General features: G+C 41.6%; 1 protein-coding gene across 1 annotated transcript in view; it reads left to right on the top strand.

Moving 5' to 3' along the window:
• Positions 1-18,984, top strand: part of CERS6 (ceramide synthase 6) — a 95,183-nt gene that overhangs the window by 75,970 nt on the left and 229 nt on the right. Inside the window, exon 10 of the mRNA XM_009325449.1 lies at positions 14,873-15,029. Coding sequence (XP_009323724.1) covers positions 14,873-15,029 — 157 coding nt within the window. The remainder of the gene's footprint in view (positions 1-14,872; positions 15,030-18,984) is intronic.

Genomic DNA, 18,984 nt, shown 5'->3' on the forward strand with positions numbered 1-18,984 from the left:
AACTGGTAACGTGTGGGCTAGATGAGCAAACAGTGAGGTGGACTGAAAACTAGCTGAGCAGCCAGACCCAGAGGGTAGTGATCAGTGGTATGAAGTCTAGTTGGGGGCCAGTAACTAGCGGTGTACCCCAGGGGTCAATACTGAGTCCAGTCCCATTCAACATCTTCATTAATGATCTGGATGATGTAGCAGAGTGCACCCTCAGCAAGTTTGCTCGTGTTCCAACCTGTGAGGAGCAGCTGATACACCAGAGGGTTGTGCTGCCATCCAGAGGGAAGGAACCTGAACAGGCTGGAGAAATGGGCCGACAGGAACCTCATGAAGTTCAGCAAAGGGAAGTGCAAAGTCCTGCACCAGTATATGCTGGGGGCTGACCAGCTGGAAAGCAGCTTTGCACAAAAGGACCTGGGGGTCCTGGTGGACACCAGGTTGACTATAAGCCAGCAATGTGCCCTTGCAGCAAAAAAGGCAAATGGTATCCTGTGCTGCATTAGACAAAGTATTGCCAGGAGGTCAAGGGAGGTGATCCTTCCCCTCTACTCAGCACTGGTGAGGCCACACCTGGAGTACTGTGTCCAGTTCTGGGCTCCCCACAAAGGGTCACTAAGATTGATTAAGGGACTGGAGCACCTCTCACATGAGGAAAGGCTGAGACAGGTGGGACTGTTTAGCATAGAGAAGAGAAAGCTCAGATATTATCAATATATATAAATATATGAAGGGAGAGTGTAAAGAAGACTGAGCCAGGCTCTTTTCAGTGGTGCCCAGGGCCAGGACCAGAGGCAATGAGTATGAACTGAAACACAGGAGGTGCCATCTGAACATCAGGAAACACTTTTTCACTGTGAGGGTGACTGAGCACTGGCACAGGTTCCCCAGAGAGGTTGTAGAGTCTCCATCCTTGGAGATACTCAAAAGCTGTATGGACATGATCCTGGGCAGCCTGCTACAGGTGACCCAGGTTGAGCAGGGCAGTTGGACAGGATGACGTCCTGAGGTCCCTTCCAACCTCAGCCATTCTGTGATTCTGTGAGCTGCCTTATGTGTTTAGCTGGGACTCCAGCATTTAAACCTCACTCTGTATTATTTGAAATGGCAAAGAAGGAACTGCTGACTTGAAATTTTTTGTTATTCAAACACAAACTTTACCAGATCACTGCTATGTGCTTGCCTTGCTGAATCGTCAACAAAGAACAGATTAATCTTGTCCAGAGTGCATGATTTTGAAGGAGGTCATTAGTCTTCACACATTTAACTAGAAGCAGCTGCCCAATATCCTTTTTCTCTTGAGACATCTGAAAATCAGCAAGGTCAAGATTTTCCCATCCTTTATATCCTTTCTATGGTAGTCAAGTTTTGGAAAGTCCACACTTTCAACCTGAAGTGTTTAAAATAATACTGTGTGTTTATAACTGGGACTGAAGCTCAGAAACTGGAGGTTCATGCTGTCTCAAGTGATTTCTGTGAAGTGTTGCAGCCAAGTGTCACGCTGTGCAGGAAGCCCTTGCTAGGACTAGGCAAATTATAAATTAAAGATTGACATGGCTAGTGGGAATCAGGCGTCATAGAGCTGAAGTCTGTGTAAGTGTCCCTAATACGCACCTCATGCTGTCTGACTGGCAGAGTCCTGGAAGAGATTACCAGCACAGCGATAAGTTATCTAGCAAGTGTCAAAACTTGAGCCCTGCTTTACAGCTGTGGCATTTTGTGCTGGTGTTCTGGATGTGCCCATCTGTTCCCTTATATGTTAGGTGACAGCAGCACTTCCATGCCACTTTAGGTTGAACCTTGTCTGAATCCTGCTCTATGGAGTAGCACTGGCCCAGTGTGCTGAAAGCAGGGTAAAAATCAAAGCGAGTAGATTTGGGGAAGAGAGAAAGGGAAGAGGGCTGCACAGTAGCTTCTGTTGTTGATGTCGGCTCCCTTGGTACTGAATATTGGGCTAATGAGGGCAGCAGGTTACAGCTGTGAATGAGGTTTGCTGCTGGGATGGAAAAGATCAGCATAGACTCTTGAAGGCAGTGAAGGCAGAGGGACTGTGTATTATGGGAATGCAGCAGCCGACAGTGTGCTGTGTGCTCCTGTGTCACAGATGGAGTGGTTACACTGGCGATCCCTCTGCCTCTCCTCCCCCTTAATAAATGTGTTCTGTCGTTGATTTATTTGAATATGGAAATGGTTCAGTGTGGTGTATATGATCTTTGATTTTTAAGACCATCTTCTTTCCAGATGAAAGCCTTGATGTAGGTATTCATAATGGTTACCCTTACATACACCTATAATCACAGAGCCCGGAGGCAGTTTCATAGTTCTCAGCTTACTGTTGGCATTGCTTGTGGGAGTCAGGGTTAGCAGGGATGAAGCATGGGACGTACAAGCTTGTCTCTCTCGAATCCTTTTTCTCTATGAAGCAGCAATTCCGAATCTTCACCCCCATTAGCTTGCATGTCAGCAAAGATGAGTCATTGGAGTGGCAGCAAGCCAGGAAGCATAGTTTGCTCTCCTTTGCTGAATATTCAAAATAGCAAAATTTGGTGCCTGATTAATATTACATAAATATGCAAATTTTTCTAGCATAAAAACTGAGAGGTATAAAATTGGTGTGCGTGTAATGTAAAAGGAAGACCGTAATTTATAAGAAAACTTCCCCCACACAGGAAGGCGAATACCCAAGACAGGCTTCCAGAGACGTCCCTTATGAAGCACTGGCATGCTGCTGTGCTCCGGCTTTGCACAAGTGCCATTTAATTTTGCATAAAGGTGCTAATAAAGAATTCAGAATGTATCAAATGCTCTTGCTTGAAGGTTGTTTAGCAGCAAGGCTAAGACAAAAGAAACTGGCAATTAGGTATATATTTAGCAGTCTTTCTGCAGGCATCTGGAGTTCATTTCAGCAATAATTCAAAAACCCCAGGCCACTTTCTGCCTCCTGCTGCTAAGTGAATGTAGGAGTAAAGCTGCTATTTTCACTGACAAGACATTTTGCTTGTGAAATTCTCTCACTTGCGCATAGTCACTGTTCTAGCAAATTACAACATAAAACACAACTCTCCATGAGTCATGGGGAACATGATGCCTTCTCAGGTGATACAGGATTGTAGGGAGAATGAAAGCAATCTCAAACCAAAGAATTGATATAAATTACGTGAGCCCTTGGCTAGTCTAATCAGGCTGGGCAAAGCAGTTACCTCAAGCCTGCCTTTATTTCAATAAGCCTTGCAATTCCTCTTCCCCAGGCCTCAAATGCTTGTTTTTGCTGTAGTTACATGGACATAGTCGTCTCTCTGTTGATAAAGGAATGGTTTGCTTTTTGCTGTTGTTTGTTTTTCTTTCGTATCCAGGAAGGGAAACTCCATGGGGTCATAATATTTATTCATCATTTTTTGAGGTGTGCAGAGGACAAACAGGCATCTTCCATTCCAGCAGATGTGAGTGAAGAAGGTGATGCACTGCACTTTCCAGTCTTTCTTTGCTCATTGCTAGCTGCAGAGTTCGTGTTGTGAGAACCGTGAAACTCCTTGAGTCTGGGCTGTACAGGAGACCCAAGACTACTCACTTACTTTGCTTATGCTTCTGGAATACATACTTTTTTTGACAGGGCAGTTTGAATAAATCTCCTAATGCTGTGAAGAGTTTGGTATCTGAAACTGGTTTCACGGAGTGACGATGAACCAGGGTATTTCCAAGAGCTTCAGTGGAAGAAAGGTGGTTGACATGGAGGGAGATACAAGGTTATTAAACCTGTTCATCATTTTAAAAGATAGCTTAAGGTAGCTGCAGGTAAAGGTGTAACTTTTGGGTTTGAAAGAAGAAGGAGAAGGCTCCCAGGAAAGCTAGGCTGAAGGCACCAAGCTGGGTAAATTCAGGTTGCTCTGACTAGTACTAGTATGCAGTTGTTTTTCACTACTTTTGATTATTTTTATAACCGGTTATATTGTATGAAAGGTAGAACACAGTGGGTTTCAGGGAAGTGTTGCTGACAAATACTGCCGTCAAAAGGCAAGGAAGCAGGAAAACAGCATTGGCATTCATGCGACCTGTGAGGTCTCAGCATGCGCATATTACATATGTGCACTGACAAATGTAAAACAGTGGCTTAACTGTACAAATGTAAATGAAAACCTGATTTAAGCTGATTATAAAGAACACAGGTCATGTTCTGCATGTGCTGTCCCCCAAATTCTCATCTAGGCAAATTTGGTATAATCCAGGTAGTCTGTATGCCTTCCTGTCTTTGATCTCTCCAGACACTGTCAGTGCCTGGACTACTGTGCCGTGTTAAAAACTGTGAGGACAGACAGTCAACCACTTTGGTTAGTTGGTATGGTCTTGTTTAATGTTGGTAGGTATGTCTTAACTGGATCTTCCATTTGTGAGTCTGTTTGGAAAGGTTCTGTCAAAAAAAAAGATGGCAAAAATAATTCTCATTGTTACAGCTCAAAGCTGTTTCAGGTGCATGTCTCCTCATCAGCTGCTGCAATGTACAGTTGTTAAATGGGATTTTTATGCCAACAAATCCTATATAAGCATGGGTCTGCCAGTCCTCAGAACAACAACTTTGTTCCTTGTTATTCTTTCATTTTTAAAGCTCATGAGAGTACACACAGTCTGGCTCATGGCTGGTTTCTAATTGCCTTTTCATGGCAATGAGTATGTGCATGAACCAGACAAGCATGGCATGATCCTCACTGAGTTAAAATTAACGTCTGTTCACCATGGTGTGCTGTAATGAATCCTAGTTACTTATTACCAGTCTTTCTCTCATCTCCACATGACTGGCTGAATAGCTCTTCCCGAGTTTCATCACTGGTTTAACAATAGTGTGGGATATAGCCTTGCTGTTAATGCACACACTGGGTCTCCAAATAGTGATCCAGTATTGCCAGTTTGCACTATTCTCTCTCCTTTCTTTTATCCTGGAATCAGCTTCTCTCTGAGCAAAATTGCAGCTTGAGATACAAACAGGGCAGCAAAGAGCCCCCATGAGTAGCAGCTGCTGCAAAGATTTGCTGAACCTGTCTTTTTCCTAGCTTTGTTCTTTTTCCAGCTGATATTGACTGGTTTTGTGCAGCTCTTAACATGCAGGGAAGTTGAGTTGTTGTCTTTCATACTGCTTTTCTTTCCTGGCACATTTTCTCCTGTTTGGCCCTTGGAGCACGTGTATTGTGGGAAGGCAGCATGTGGACCCTGGCAGAGTCGCCCTGCTTTGTTCCTCTGAACACATTGGTAAAACAGAAAGCTCAAACCAACCCTTAAAAAGCATCCTACTATATCAAAGCAATATGTAGGCACTAGTTAAAGCAAGAATCCTGGTCAGTTACTTGGCATGGTAAGAATTTAGGTAGCCAGATAAATCCCAACTGCCCAGACCTTGCCTGGACTCTGAATGAACACAGTGTTTTGTGATAGTTTTAGTTACTCTCGCTGGATCCTGAAGTCAGTGAAAACCTTTCTAGCCTGGAGTATAGAGCTGGACAAACATCTCTGATTGTTCTACAGTAAAATAACTTACTTTTTTATTAAGAAAATAAATCTCTTCTGACATTGTTTTGAGCTCATTTTGCTCAGAATATTGTCTAAACCAGAGCACAATCTAAGTTGTTTGTGGGTAGCAGATATTGAAGGAATAAATTATGATTTTGATCCAAGGTACTTGATTCCTGATATTATTCATGCTGTCAGTAAGTGGATGCTGTAGAACTAACAAAAAATATCTAATGTGTTTATGTTTCAGGCTGTTTGTAGTTTCAGCAGGCAACTTATAACCCATCAGTTTATCAAGAACATTTAATAAAGTTTTTGGCAAGCTAACTACAGTATATTTGAAGAACTCATAGACTTCAATTTATGGATTAAAAAGAAGGTTTAATTAACTAAGTCTCCATAAATTTACTCATAACTCTTGTCTTAGGTCTTTAGCAGAACATACATAATGTTGCCATCCCATCTGCTTTTGACAAAACATTATCTAATGTTGTCCTTCCTAATGCCTGGTTATTTTATTTCCTCAAATTGTTTACAGCGCTTGTGAACTCAGGTCTCTGAGTGCTACATGAAGCAAAACTGAAGTGTTTGGAGTGCCAGGTGAATACTGATCCAGCTACTTACAGGGAAGCTATAAGAAATGGAAAGGTTACAGATGTCATTCACATTGTGGGTTTGCAGTGTAAATAACAAAAAGTGGCATTTACTCAGTGTTTCCATTTTAAGATTTTCATGTGATCACAACAGGCAAAAATTATATTAAGAAGGATTTCATCAGACTTCCAAAGCTGATTCTTATCCTCATTTTTAGTTTCTACAGACTGTACCTGTGGCTATAATAATGCTTTCTGTTGTCAAGGATAGGCTGTTCGGTCAGTGTTCTCACTTTCCTCCTTTTATTATGAAATATGTCCTTTCTAAAACCTGTGCTCTGTTTGAAAACAGGTCAGAAACCATTGCTGAGGTACTTCTTTTGCTCAGAATTATTCTGATGAGTGTAAATGTCTCGAGGAAGGGAAACAGCATTGGTGTTTCTCTTGTGGCCAGACGTTAGCCACTTTTAAATCAGCTCAGCAAGGCATGGTGACTGGAGAGTATGGATGACCTGAGGAGGCTGAACTAAGGGTTGCTTCTGCCATGGTAGTCAGCTTCCCGTGTAAGCTGCTTTGTAGTCAGCTGAAGTTCTCCAAGTCTCCTCTGGAGTTGCATCACTTGCAGGAAGGAGGGCAGAAAAAAAGAGGCTGAGCATAGGAATTTGAAGTTTGACTTTTTTTTTCTAAGAGAGAGGTATGTGAGGAAACTTCACCCCAAAATACATCTTCAAGCATTGCCCATTCTGTGGAGGGGAGAGCTGTGCTGGTACGGTAATACCACAGACAGCAGTCTAGGTGGCTGTAGGTAGTTCAAGTACATGCAAACTTTCTGCCTCTTCTTAACCCCTTTTCTCTTACAGGCTGTATCTGTAGCACCAGGGTTTGCTGTTAGTGGAGCATATTTTGTAGTGCTACAGTCAATATAAAAGCAGAACAACGCTACTGGTTCACCACGAGCTGCTGATGTATGTGGGACATAAAAATCATAGCTGTACAAAAGCATGGGAGTATGATAGTTAACTTACCAGCTTGAAATAGTAAATGGCTTTTGAATACCATGATCAACAGCCATGGTGCAGCTAGGGTCTCATTAGTGCTCAGCTAGGAGGATGTCATTGTGGCTAAACACTTTGGGAGAAACCTAGCACCCATGTAAGTGAGCACATTCTGTGGTTTCGTCAATGTTGCATGATAGCAGAGTTTGACCCATAATAGCTATGAAAGTAGAGATCATTATTAAGAAAATTGGATTAAACTGAAAACTGTTTAAGGCTGATTTCCCAGACTTCGGTGTGGAGGAAATTCTTATGATGCTTGTGGGGACAAAGGTACAGTTGACTGGGTTTTGGGTGGGTTTTTTCCCTCCCCATCCACATCTTTTGGCATTTCTTCCACAACTGGACCATAATACTTGAGTCAGTTGTTTGAGACATGAGTCCTTGGCAGACACTGTGCCACCACACTTCCTTAAGCTGCATCATTTTTATGGATTTTAAAATTACTCCATTACTCTAGGGACATGTTCTCAGGACTAGACCAATGCATCCAAAGTGTGGTACTCCTACTATTGATGGTATTTAAGCCACCTGAAGGACATTGGGTACCTGGCAGAGAACAGGCCGCAGCTGTTCTGTGATGTTTTGTGGGCTTTTGAACTAGTTCTGTTTAGTTCCTGCATTTACAGAAAGTTCGGATAATCTTTTTCTCCCAAAATGCCTGCCATGCCATATAGCTAAGCACAAGGCAGTGTGTCAGTGTGTGCTCCAAAAGCAAGAGGAAGACATATTCCTTGAGCAGAGGTACTGCACTTAGTTTTAGTCAACGGAAAGAGGCGTGGGGAAGGCTTTTTTGTTCTCTGATACCTTGTTTTCCAAAGATTGGAAACTGGCCTCCTATAGTTTACAACAAATGCCTTTCCTATTTGGAGAATAACATGAACTCTAGGCAAATGGATCTTGATATGTGTTCCTGTTGTTCATATAAAAGTTTTATGTGTGCCTGGAGATTTTCAGGATTGGAAGTGTCATTCTTAGCATAATGTAGTTTATCTGTGCCAGTGTTATGATCACAGGCCTTTACACAAGCATTTTGCCAGAACACATTACTGCTATAACATTTTGCTGAGTATGATTACATTCTGCTAGGAAATTTGAATTCTCTCCATATCCTAATGTCTATTAAAAGACTCTCCGGAGAGTTGAGCTTGGATTGTGAAGGTGTCTCTGACCTTGTGTTCTTGTTTTTTTTCTATCCACATAAGTGGAAATACTATTATTCATACCAGTGGCTGCAAAATCAGTTAATGGGTAGTAACTGTTGATGAGAAGGAATTGAGCGAAGAGAAAAGCACAGCTGAACCCAGGACAGTGACAGCTTGATCAGAATGATCTCTTTTACAGTACATCAAACATGAATAATTTCCTGCCTGTTCCATCATTGTAGTGAAGTAATTGGAAATCCTATTGATCTACGCAGGGCTTAAAATAACAGAGTCTCAGTGGCAGGGCTGTGATTTCTGCAAAGAGGTATTGTTCCTGATTAGTATTAGAACAGGAGCCACGCATCTCTACAGCAGCTGAGCTTGTATTAGCACCATGTCAGGAAATCCTCTGATGTGGGGCTGGTGTGAGTGAGCAGAACTCCATGTGATGCTGAGCTCACTGATAAAATTGAAGTGTGTGGATTTAATGTTGCTCTGAATAATGACTCAAGAGTTTATATCCCTTCTGTCGCTGCATTTTGCAGACATCTTTCATCAACTTAGTGTCTAAAAGAAGAGGGTAGTGAGCATCACCAACCAAAAAATCTGAGGAATCCATCTGAGATGCTGTTGAAAGATCACCTCTCTCTTCCCCCATCCTTCCTTCCCTGTTTCATTGATGCTGTGTGGGTGACTGGTTCATCTGACTCTCCTCAGTTCACAGTGGGTCTCTGCTGCTCCCCTCATATTTGCCATGCACTGATTAGTAGCATAAATCCTACTCTGGGGGACTGAAAACCTAGGAGACAGCAGGATCTGAAAAGGGAAACCAGCTTGTTCTTCCACTCAGCAAGAACTACAAAGCATCTGTTCAGAGCAGAGCAGTGATATAGATACAGTCCTAACAGCAGCTGGCCAAGCTGAAACTCAGAAGAGGAAGAAGCTGGCAGTACAGCCCTTTATGTACTGAATTTGCTATAATTAAATATTTAACATGTCCTGGAGCCCTCAAGATGCAGCACAGCAAGTGCTATAGACCAAAGTTTCTTGAATTTAATGAGTATTTGGCATATCATTTCATACCCTTCTCAGGTAAAAAGTTGGGTAACTCATCTGCAGTCTCTCATGCAGAAACATCTGTGTGTTAGGTCACCTGTTGTGTAAAGTTAGCTTAGCATTGTCATTATAAGTAACTAGGACAGCCTGGAATATAAAGTCCTATTAGATTTCAATGAAGGTCTAAATCCCAGAGATAAACCTTGACTACTGATGAAATGTAGCTGATTTATCATGCTATGGCTGATCAACGTGTGCACGTAAGTGTGCTTTCACACTCCACTGGCTCTTCATTTATCTGTGAATCTCAGTGATTATTTTTTTTTTACCTGTCAGTTTTATGGGATCTTTTAACCAAGTAGTCCATAGTGTTTTATAAGAAAGCTAATGAATTAATTCTCCCAGCACCTTTGTGTGGCAGACAAGATGTGCCAATACCTTGTGCCCATCTTTAACAAAAAGTAAACTATAGAAAGAAATTAGGAAGTTTTTTGGATCACATAATAAGTTAATAGAACAACTAAATCCAGAATTTAGGACTCCTGACTCTTTGTTCTCTGGTCTAGAACACTTTTTGCCATGTATAATGGAGAATAAACTACTATGTTTTGGGGCAGAAGTAAATGCAATTGTTAATTTTTTTAAAGGAAAAATTCAAAAAAGCAGAAACTTTGAAGCATTGCTGGCAGTAGTATTGTTGGATTACTTGCACTAAATAGGATCTGAATTTCATTAATGCCCACCTAGATGTAATTATCTATTTGCTCTGAATGCAGTATTGAAGGATGCCCCAGTGCAGCTGGTTATGGTGCAATATAGAATACTGTTGTCTAATATACACTTGTTAAAGGAGATAAAGACATTTATTCTGAATTATTTAGACAAGCTGGTATCACGTTTTGCTGTCCTTGGTTATACTTCTGGCTATTGCACTGTGGTAACAACATGCCTTTCACTCAGCATGTTGCACGCGCAGTATGTTGGTCACTGAGTAGTGGTGCAGAAGTTAAGGCAACGTGCAGTAGCACTCATTTCAGCTGCACAGTTTCTACTCCCATTGGTTGTGATAATAGTGCCCATCACTCTGCTATGCTTCATTCTGCGGAGTTGACCATTAATTTCCTGCCTGTCTGGAAGAATGCCTACTCTTTCCACATGGCCTTCATTCTTACTTCCTTTCATTCCTCGTGGGATCCTTTCAGAAACAAACACAGCATGTTTTTGCCAATTCTCAGACAAATGTAAATAAGCATTTTACTCTTCCACCCATCCCTCTCTTTCTTTATCTCTCTTCCTTCATCTCCCTTTTCTTGTTCCATCCCTGGCGCAAAACAAGCGATCAACTTGCCAGGTATTAGTAACTGCTATCGAAGAGCCTGGACTTGTGCCCACTACGTTGAGGGGAGGGAGTGTAATCTTACCTGAGTCAGTGTATGGGCCTGTTGCCAATAGCCTCCCAAGTACTGCTTAGCTGGCTAGATAAAGAGTTAGATGGTAGAGGAAAAACCTGTGTTATTGTTGATGTGATGCAGCTGATTGTTTAGTAGTTGTTAAAAATGTGTTAATTGTACTCTGAGTATTCAATTAGAGCAGTAGTACAGTAAGTACAGAATTACCTCTCCCGACGGCTCAGATATTGTGGCAGCGTTCCTGAAAGCCTACCACAGATTTCTGTGAGACTAGATTGGATCTTAAGTGGCGAATTTGTTTTCATTTGCCTTCATCAGCCACACTACATAATTCAAAATGCTAAACTGAGAGCTTCACATAGCCAGGTGCACAACCCCACTTGGGATGTATTTAGTGAGAGAGAAGAATACGTTCCATGAGATTCTGTTGTTTTGCCCAGCTATCAAAATCTTTCAGGGCCTCAGTTGCTACAGTCCAGAACCTATTTTCAAAAGCAGAAGCTAACGTTTTGTTTCAAATTGAATAGACCTGAGAAATGCTGACCAAAGTTTTCAGAGAGGTCAACCACTTGCAGCTTAAAGTAATTTCTCCCTGTGAGACCAAGTCCAGCTGTTTCAAGTCAGATAGCCAAGAATCAAAGTTGCTGCCATTCATTATGAAAAGCTGGGATTTAACCACTGGAGAGCTTTGAAAAATTCCAGCAAGCATGTTTGCAGATTTAAGTGCCTAACTGCTTTTTTGAGTATTTGAACCGAAGATTTATTTGCATATACATCCCATAGGCACTTTCTCCTTCATGCAATCCATTCTCATGCTGCTTTTTTCAGTCCCTGTTATTTGTGTAGCTGGTTAAAATGCTTCCGTTGAATCCTTTCAGCAGTGGAATTGGTGGAAACTTGTCTAACCTTTCTTCCCTCCCTCCCTTCCTCAGTCTGTACAAGTAGAATTTCTTTCTGTGTTCTGCCCCCTAACCTTATGATTTTTCTCCCCATTTCAGACTTTTGACATGAAATAATTGATTTATTCTGAGAGAGAAAGCTTTTCTCCATTTTCTCTATAGTTTTCTGTATTTTTCATTCAGCTTCTGCTCAGCCCTACGTGCTTAGACATAGCCTTAGCTCCATCTGCACACCTAGCCTGCACATCAAGGTCACTGACCTCTCTTAGCATTGCTGAGCAGTCAGTGAGATCCTTTATGCAGCTTTAATGGAGAGTTCCAGTCCTGTCCTTAGTTTGCCAGAGATGAGCACGTTAGAAAGAGGTCTGCTTTTTCAATGAAGGCTTATTTCCCATATCTGATACACAGTACATGAGTCATTTGCACAGTGAAACTGCTTTTGGAACCAGAAGCACTCTTTTTGGCCTTGGTGTCTTCCTGATGTTTCGGACTTCTGCAAGAATGGACCATCTGCATCTCTAAGCTGCTTTTTTGACTTGACTCCTACGGAAGTCTCCAGAGTTGAATTTGGTCCAGTGAATGAAAATATAAACAGAAACCTGTAGAAACTGCATTTACAATTCTGGAGCATATAAAATTTTAGACATAAAAAAAGACAGTGGGATGTAAACAATGGTAGCTTTACATAGAGCAGTTGTTGATTTCAAGTTTGAATTTCATATAGTGGTTAGGACTAAAATAAGTACTGGTGAAGTAAACCAGTGCTGACTACAGCTGTGTTTTGATATGCATGAGAGCGTCCCCTTGAATTATAAAGTGGGGTATTGCTGTGCCATGTAGAGCTACCGTTGGCAGAACAAATTACACAAAGCTGCAACTGAAGAGTTTTAGCTGACAGAAGCAATAATAGGATGGGGTTTTTGCAAACTGGAAAACACTTTCCTTTTCTGATGTTCACTCCATAAACAGAAGACAGTGTAAAAACACAGCTGTATAGTAAGGTTATAAAACACCATTCTCAATAAATTATGAAGCAAATGTGCAGTTTAGTGTAAGAAGGCAAAAATAAAAAGGTAGAAAATTTATTATGAAATGCCCTACAGTATTAAGGCCAGTGTATTAGAAATTATGGGTTGGTTTTTGACCAATGCTGTTTATACACATAAATCATTACCACTGAATGTTATATTCTGGGTTTGCTGTCTGTACGTACTTCTTATTAATATTACTTGAGCTGATTTTTATGTTGTTGGAAAGGATTGTGGCAAATATGATTGCTTATTAAAAAGCTGAGCCCAGTATCTCTAACTTTTCAAATGAGAGCTGTGCTGTTCTGGAGCCCTTACAGGACCCTCAGTTACGTCTCCTGCCTTCAGACAAAGCTGGCGTAGCCCAAGGGCTGTGCAGTCGTTTGCTTGATTAAATGTGCCATCTAGTGGCTAGCGGGTGATAGTTAATTTAAAAAAAGAACAACAACATAAAGCCAATGGACTTTTTAATGCATTTTTACACCAGCAGGGAAAATAGATGGAGGTTGACAAATCTTTATATTGCCTTCTTTTTCTCCCCCTAATTAAAAGGCATTCATAGATCACTGTTTGTTTCCAAAAATGCCATTGTTTCTACTGTCTGTTGTCCACTCTCTGCTCTCGGGCTGTTTACTGAGGTCCAGATTGAAATCATCTGCTATGGTGGAGTATTTGGGCAGAATAATTAGTGCTGTATTCACAAAGCTTCAGAAGTTATATTGTAACATCACTGTTACTGCCTGCACCTGAAATGTTGATTCTCAAAAACTTGGTTCAAATGCCTAGAACTGCGCGAATTTCATAGAATCATAGAATGTTTTGGGTTGGAAGGGACCTTTAAAGGTCATCCAGCCCAACCCCCCCTGCAATGAGCAGGGACATCTTCAACTAAATCAGGTTGCTCAGAGCCCCGTCCAACCTGACCTTGAACGTTTCCAGGGATGGGGCATCCACCACCTCTCTGGGCAACCTGTGCCAGTGTTTCACCACCCTCAGCGTAAAAAATTTCTTCCTTATATCTAGTCTAAATCTACCGTTTTTTAGTGTATAAACCATTCCCCCTTGTCTAACCGCAACAGGCCCTACAAAAAAGTCTGCCCCCATCTTTCTTATAAGCCCCCTTTAAATATTGAAAGGCTGCAATAAGGTCTCCCACCCCTTGCTACCCCCAAGTATCCCCGCTAAACCTCGCTCTTGCTTGTACACAAGTGGTATGCAAATTGGATTTTGTGCAAAAAGTGGCCACCAGAGCTACCCAGTACCTTAGTGGTTAGTGCAGGCACCCAGGATGTTCAAGATCCAGGGTTAAGCCCCTTGACTGGTTGATTATTTTGCCTTTGGATTCCTGTTGGTGCTGAGGTTTTCAATAAATAAGAGTTTATGGTGGGACACTTAGCCAAAGCCCCCCCCCCATTCTTACAAAACCCCATAAGAGGCTGAATCCTGCCACGTGTGTGCCATTGTTTCACATGCCACTGAAGTCTCACTTCAATTGAATGGTCTCAGACTGTTTTCAGTGCCACACAGCATATCACTCGCGTTGCTGATACCAAGAGGGCAAAGACATCCATAGCTGTCTACACTGGAACAAACCCATCGGCTTTGAGATTGGGTTTGGGAGAGAGGGCTTCACATGGGAGTACCTAGGGAACATTGCCTGGCTCTTGGTACAGGTTTGTCTCCTGTAACATGAGAGAGGTTGCAGCTCACTGTCACAGCCTGGGAACATGGTTTGAAGAACATGGTACTGCATGTGGGTTGCACTGTAGTATAACAGTCCTCATACACACTCTTACCCTGTGCTAATATGGGGGCACCAAACCCCTACTGGAGGCAGTTGAGATGGAAAAGCTTTATTTAAAAAAATGGAATAAAGTAATCTTTGTTATTAATCAGGGAAGGAGTTATTTGAGACAACCCACGCCTGCCAGCTTTATAAAAGAAGAGAAGAAATGCACACTGAGGATCTTTGTTTTCTATATGTGATGTTTGCAAAATGAAGTTAAACACTGAAAGCAACATTTTGATGTTGTTTTCTCTCTGGAGACACCTGTATGATTCAGTCAAAGTCACTATTACTCTGAGAACTAACTATCCGTGTGGATCCCATCTAATCAAGTACTTGTCATCCTGATTTAAAAAAGGCTTCTTGTAGATTGTTGGCTTAAGGAAAGTATTATTTTTCTGTCCCTTTCTCTTCTAGGATATTAAACACAACATTGTTTGAACTGTATGAAGCTCTGGGCAATTTTCCTGCCTTGTGGGTCTTCAACATGCTGCTTGTGATTCTTCAAATTCTGCACTGTTTTTGGTCTTACCTAATCATAAAGGCAGCCTACAAAGCTATTTCAAAGGGCAAGGTAAGACAGCACAGTTCTGTTTCATGTTTAGGGATTTAACTTTTTCAATATCAGTACAGGGTCACTGACTTTTTGGTTACTTTTTCTTTCTAATCCGTAACACTTTACTAAGACACGTGTTTTATGTAAACTCTTCTTTCCTTTCATGGAAACTTTTTTCCACTTCTTCTAACAAATGTCAGATAAGTTAACATACTCTTTATAGTGATTGTATTTATATGTGCTTCCACACTTCTTTTTTATAATCTGGTACACTGAACCAAACTACATTAGGGAAATTGGATTGAAAAAACCAAAGCAAACGGCTTTCTTGGGGCTGCCAGTTCTATTTTTCTTCTTTATAGTAGTTGTTAGCAAAGTGTTCGTTTCCCAGCTGGTAGTGATAGTAGTAATAATACAAATTGAAATTCTGCTGCCTTTGCTAGAGGCAAAGTTACAAATCACAGCCTCTTTTGGGTTTTTATATTAATGAGGTTCTGCAAAGAGCTATGTACTTTCTTTCTAGGATTCCCACAGCAAGACCATTAGGGATAAAATTTAGTGTCTTGCTGCTGTTGTTATATTTGACGGGAAGATATGATTCACAGAAATGCTAGCCCCATTACACTTGCTGCGCAGATACGGCATTCACATTTAGATGATAGAACTAACGCTTACAGATCATGTAAAGTACAGGGCATTTTGCCCTTAAAGAGTAGAGCGCATGAGTAGATGTTTTAGACATGTGACCGCCCCCAAAGTAAACGGGATTGTTCTGCAGAAAACTGCTTTCTATGAACGTACTGGAGAGCTCAACCTTGCACTGGACAGAGCCCAGAATCTGCCACTTGCTCTGTATGAAAGACAGTGCATTCGTGAACTGTATTTTGCCTGGAAGCCACACTTCAGTCTCCTCTGCTTTTAGCTATTATTAGCCTTGGCTGTCCTGTCTGAATTACACGAGTGACTTCAAAGAGTGCTTCGTACTCTTTCTTACTCTGCTTGTTTATCCTTTCCCTTGTGCTGTGCTGGAAGGCTGGGAAGTGGAACCCCTTGCATGTAAGTTTCTTTAAATTTACTATGCAAAAGACTTATTCTGTGCAATACTGGTGTTTGTGGGTTTTTTTTTTAATTTGTAGTTTCTGTTTGGTATTTTTATCCATTGTTTGTGTTTATATATTTAAATGAAGGCTATCTTTAAAGGCCGTTTTTACTTCTTGACTATGCATTGCCTAATACCATTCAAACCCACTTCTATCTGTAGTATCTGGGTGCTATTAAGTTACAACCTTTTTTACACATATATATCAGCAGGATCAGCTGCTGCTCTGTCCACCATTCAGGAAGCATACTTGAGACGTAAGTCCTCTGCGTTGTAGTTCAAACAATTGCACAGGAGAAGATTTAGATTGTACCAGAGCAGAGTTAGACACTCGCAGTAAGACAGTGACCAGGTTAAAGATGCATGTGTACAACATATACACGGAGGATTCTTCTTCCTTCAGATCTTAATTTACTTCCTCACTTGCAACCCCGTTCTTTCCATTTCTGCAGTAAAATAAGCATTGTTTTCACAACACATTACAGGTATCTTATAGTAGATCTCCATCTTTAATTACTGTTTTATTTTTGTATTACAAGTATCCACCTTTGGAACAGCTCAGCTGATAAAGCAATTTATTATCATTAAATTTGTAACTAATCCTGATCACGTCTGTCTTTCTTGCTGTTATGCTTAGGAGTTTTATAAACCTAGATATATATTTTCTAGACGACTCCTGTAGAAATTGCTCCAGTGCATTCTTCTGGGGATAAACAAAGAGAACTAAGTACTGCAAGGTGCATTGCATTCATATCAGGTTTTAAGTGCAAAGACCCTGGTATGTTGCTGCATTTTAAAAATAAAGAGAGCAGATCACATGTTTAATAGAAGTGGCTGCAGCATAGAATCTTCTTTTGATTGTTTGGCTTCGGTGCAGGACCCTAGCAGAATAATTGACAGTGAATCTAATATATTAAGAGAATTTAAGATGATGCAGAATTTTTCAATCATCTGGTCTGCCGTCACGTCGATGACAGGCACTCAGTAACCTGTGCTGGGCCCATTCTCTTCTGTCTGATAAAAGGATAATTCTAAGTGTATTTCTGTATCCCCAACAGCTTTAATATAGTCCTTTATATAAAAGAGACTGAAGTAATCTGTTAATTGAAGCTGTGTAAGTATGGAATCAAATTTCTGACCTCAGCTGAAGTCCAGTTTCACAGGTGTCAGAATTGCAGGCTTGCTAGACATGGACATTAAAAACTTTACTTATTAGGAGGTATATGGGAACTGTGTGTTTCTTTTTTCTCTGTTCCCAAGCTGAATAGTGTCACTCAGGTATTATGATACTGCAAGGATGGTAGCAACACTGGGAGCCCCAAAGGCAAATGGCTGCTTCTGAGGAGAGAGCTGGAGAGCAGAATTGTCATGAGGGCTTTCTAGAGTAGAGGAGGATTACTGTAAGCAAAAAATTACATGCAGTGGCCCTGTTCTTTAATTGTTTTGATTTTTTTGTGAAAAAGACTCACCATGTGTTTTGACCCCTTTATGTCCATTTGCTATAGTAAAGTCAATTGTAATTGCCCGATGTGGCAACCGGCACAGCATGGATAGATTCTGAACACATTAGGAAGCTCAGTGTCGTACCCCTATACAAACAGGGGTAGAAGCAGGCATGGAAAGCTGCATCTTTAAAGCTGCATGCAGCTTAGACTTCAGACCTCTTTCCATTGATGCCTTTTTTTTTTTACTTCATCTGATGCGCTCTTACCAGTTTTGCAGATTTTCAAGATCAGACTGGGTAGAGCTCTGCGTGACCTTATCTGACTCCACAGCTGACCCTACTTTGAGCAGGAGGTTGGGCATAGACTTCCTGAGGTCCCTTCTGACCTGAGTTATCCTATGATCCTACACATTGGCAGTGCCATTGTTACCTCCCTGGGAAAAACATTCCGTTAAAAACAGGGCAGGCAGGGCCTTTCCTTTGCAGGATTTTCTTTTCTGTTGCCCTTGTTTGCTCTTCTTAACCTGCCTGTTGTTGGCTTCCTCATGTTTTTACTTGTTTTGGGTGCACCTGACGGAATGGGGTGAAGCAAAGTCACTTCAGGGATTCTGAAGGGACGCAGCTCTCAAACTTAGTGATCTTCCTCTATGACCTTCAAAGAGCTCTACAAAGGAGGAGAGCAGACTCCTTAACCTAAGGAACAGCATTCACCCAGTAAACGGGTATAAACAGGCAGGAAGGAAGTCAGCTGGAAATTAGCAGGAAATCCCTAGTAATTAAGGTCAGTCTGTTTCTGAAACAGCTTTCCAGTGACATGACTGGGCAGACGGTTGGACTGCTCAAGTACGTTTGTGGTTCCTGTGACAGGGACTGAAGTGGACTATATCCACGGTTTCCAAGCCCCATTCTCACCACTTGCCTGAAGCCAGAGACTTGAGTTACCTAGTGCAGTGAGTTATGTTTCGGCCAGTACTCCTGTCTCCTACTGCCAGCCCATAGCACTGTTCCCTGGAGCTGTGTGGCCTCTAGAGAATAAGTTGGGAGGTGAGGGGGAGGAACTTGGGTTGAATATTTTGTATTATCAGGTCAAAGAGAAGCACCCCAAGGAAATAAAGTTGTAGTAGGAGGGCAGAGGGACGGGTGCTCGGTTGAATTTGGGCACTTGGATTGTTGGTTCCTTTAGTGTTTGCACAACCCTTTGCTTTGAGCACTGTGCCCTCACTTTGACACACTGCCTTCAATGCACCAGTGCAAAGTTCTCACCCTGCCTTTGCATGTGGCACATGTGTCTACAGGCATCCGTGTTTGAAATGAGTCCAGGCATACAAAGGCAGAGAAGTGTGCCAGAGCTGAGATAGCCTTCAAAGCTCAAATTGAAAAATGTTTGAATTCTCTGATTCTGGCTTGAACCAAAAAGCTCAGTTGTTTCC

Source organism: Pygoscelis adeliae, unplaced genomic scaffold (genome assembly GCF_000699105.1).
Source record: "Pygoscelis adeliae isolate BGI_AS28 unplaced genomic scaffold, ASM69910v1 Scaffold106, whole genome shotgun sequence".
NCBI lineage: Eukaryota > Metazoa > Chordata > Aves > Sphenisciformes > Spheniscidae > Pygoscelis > Pygoscelis adeliae.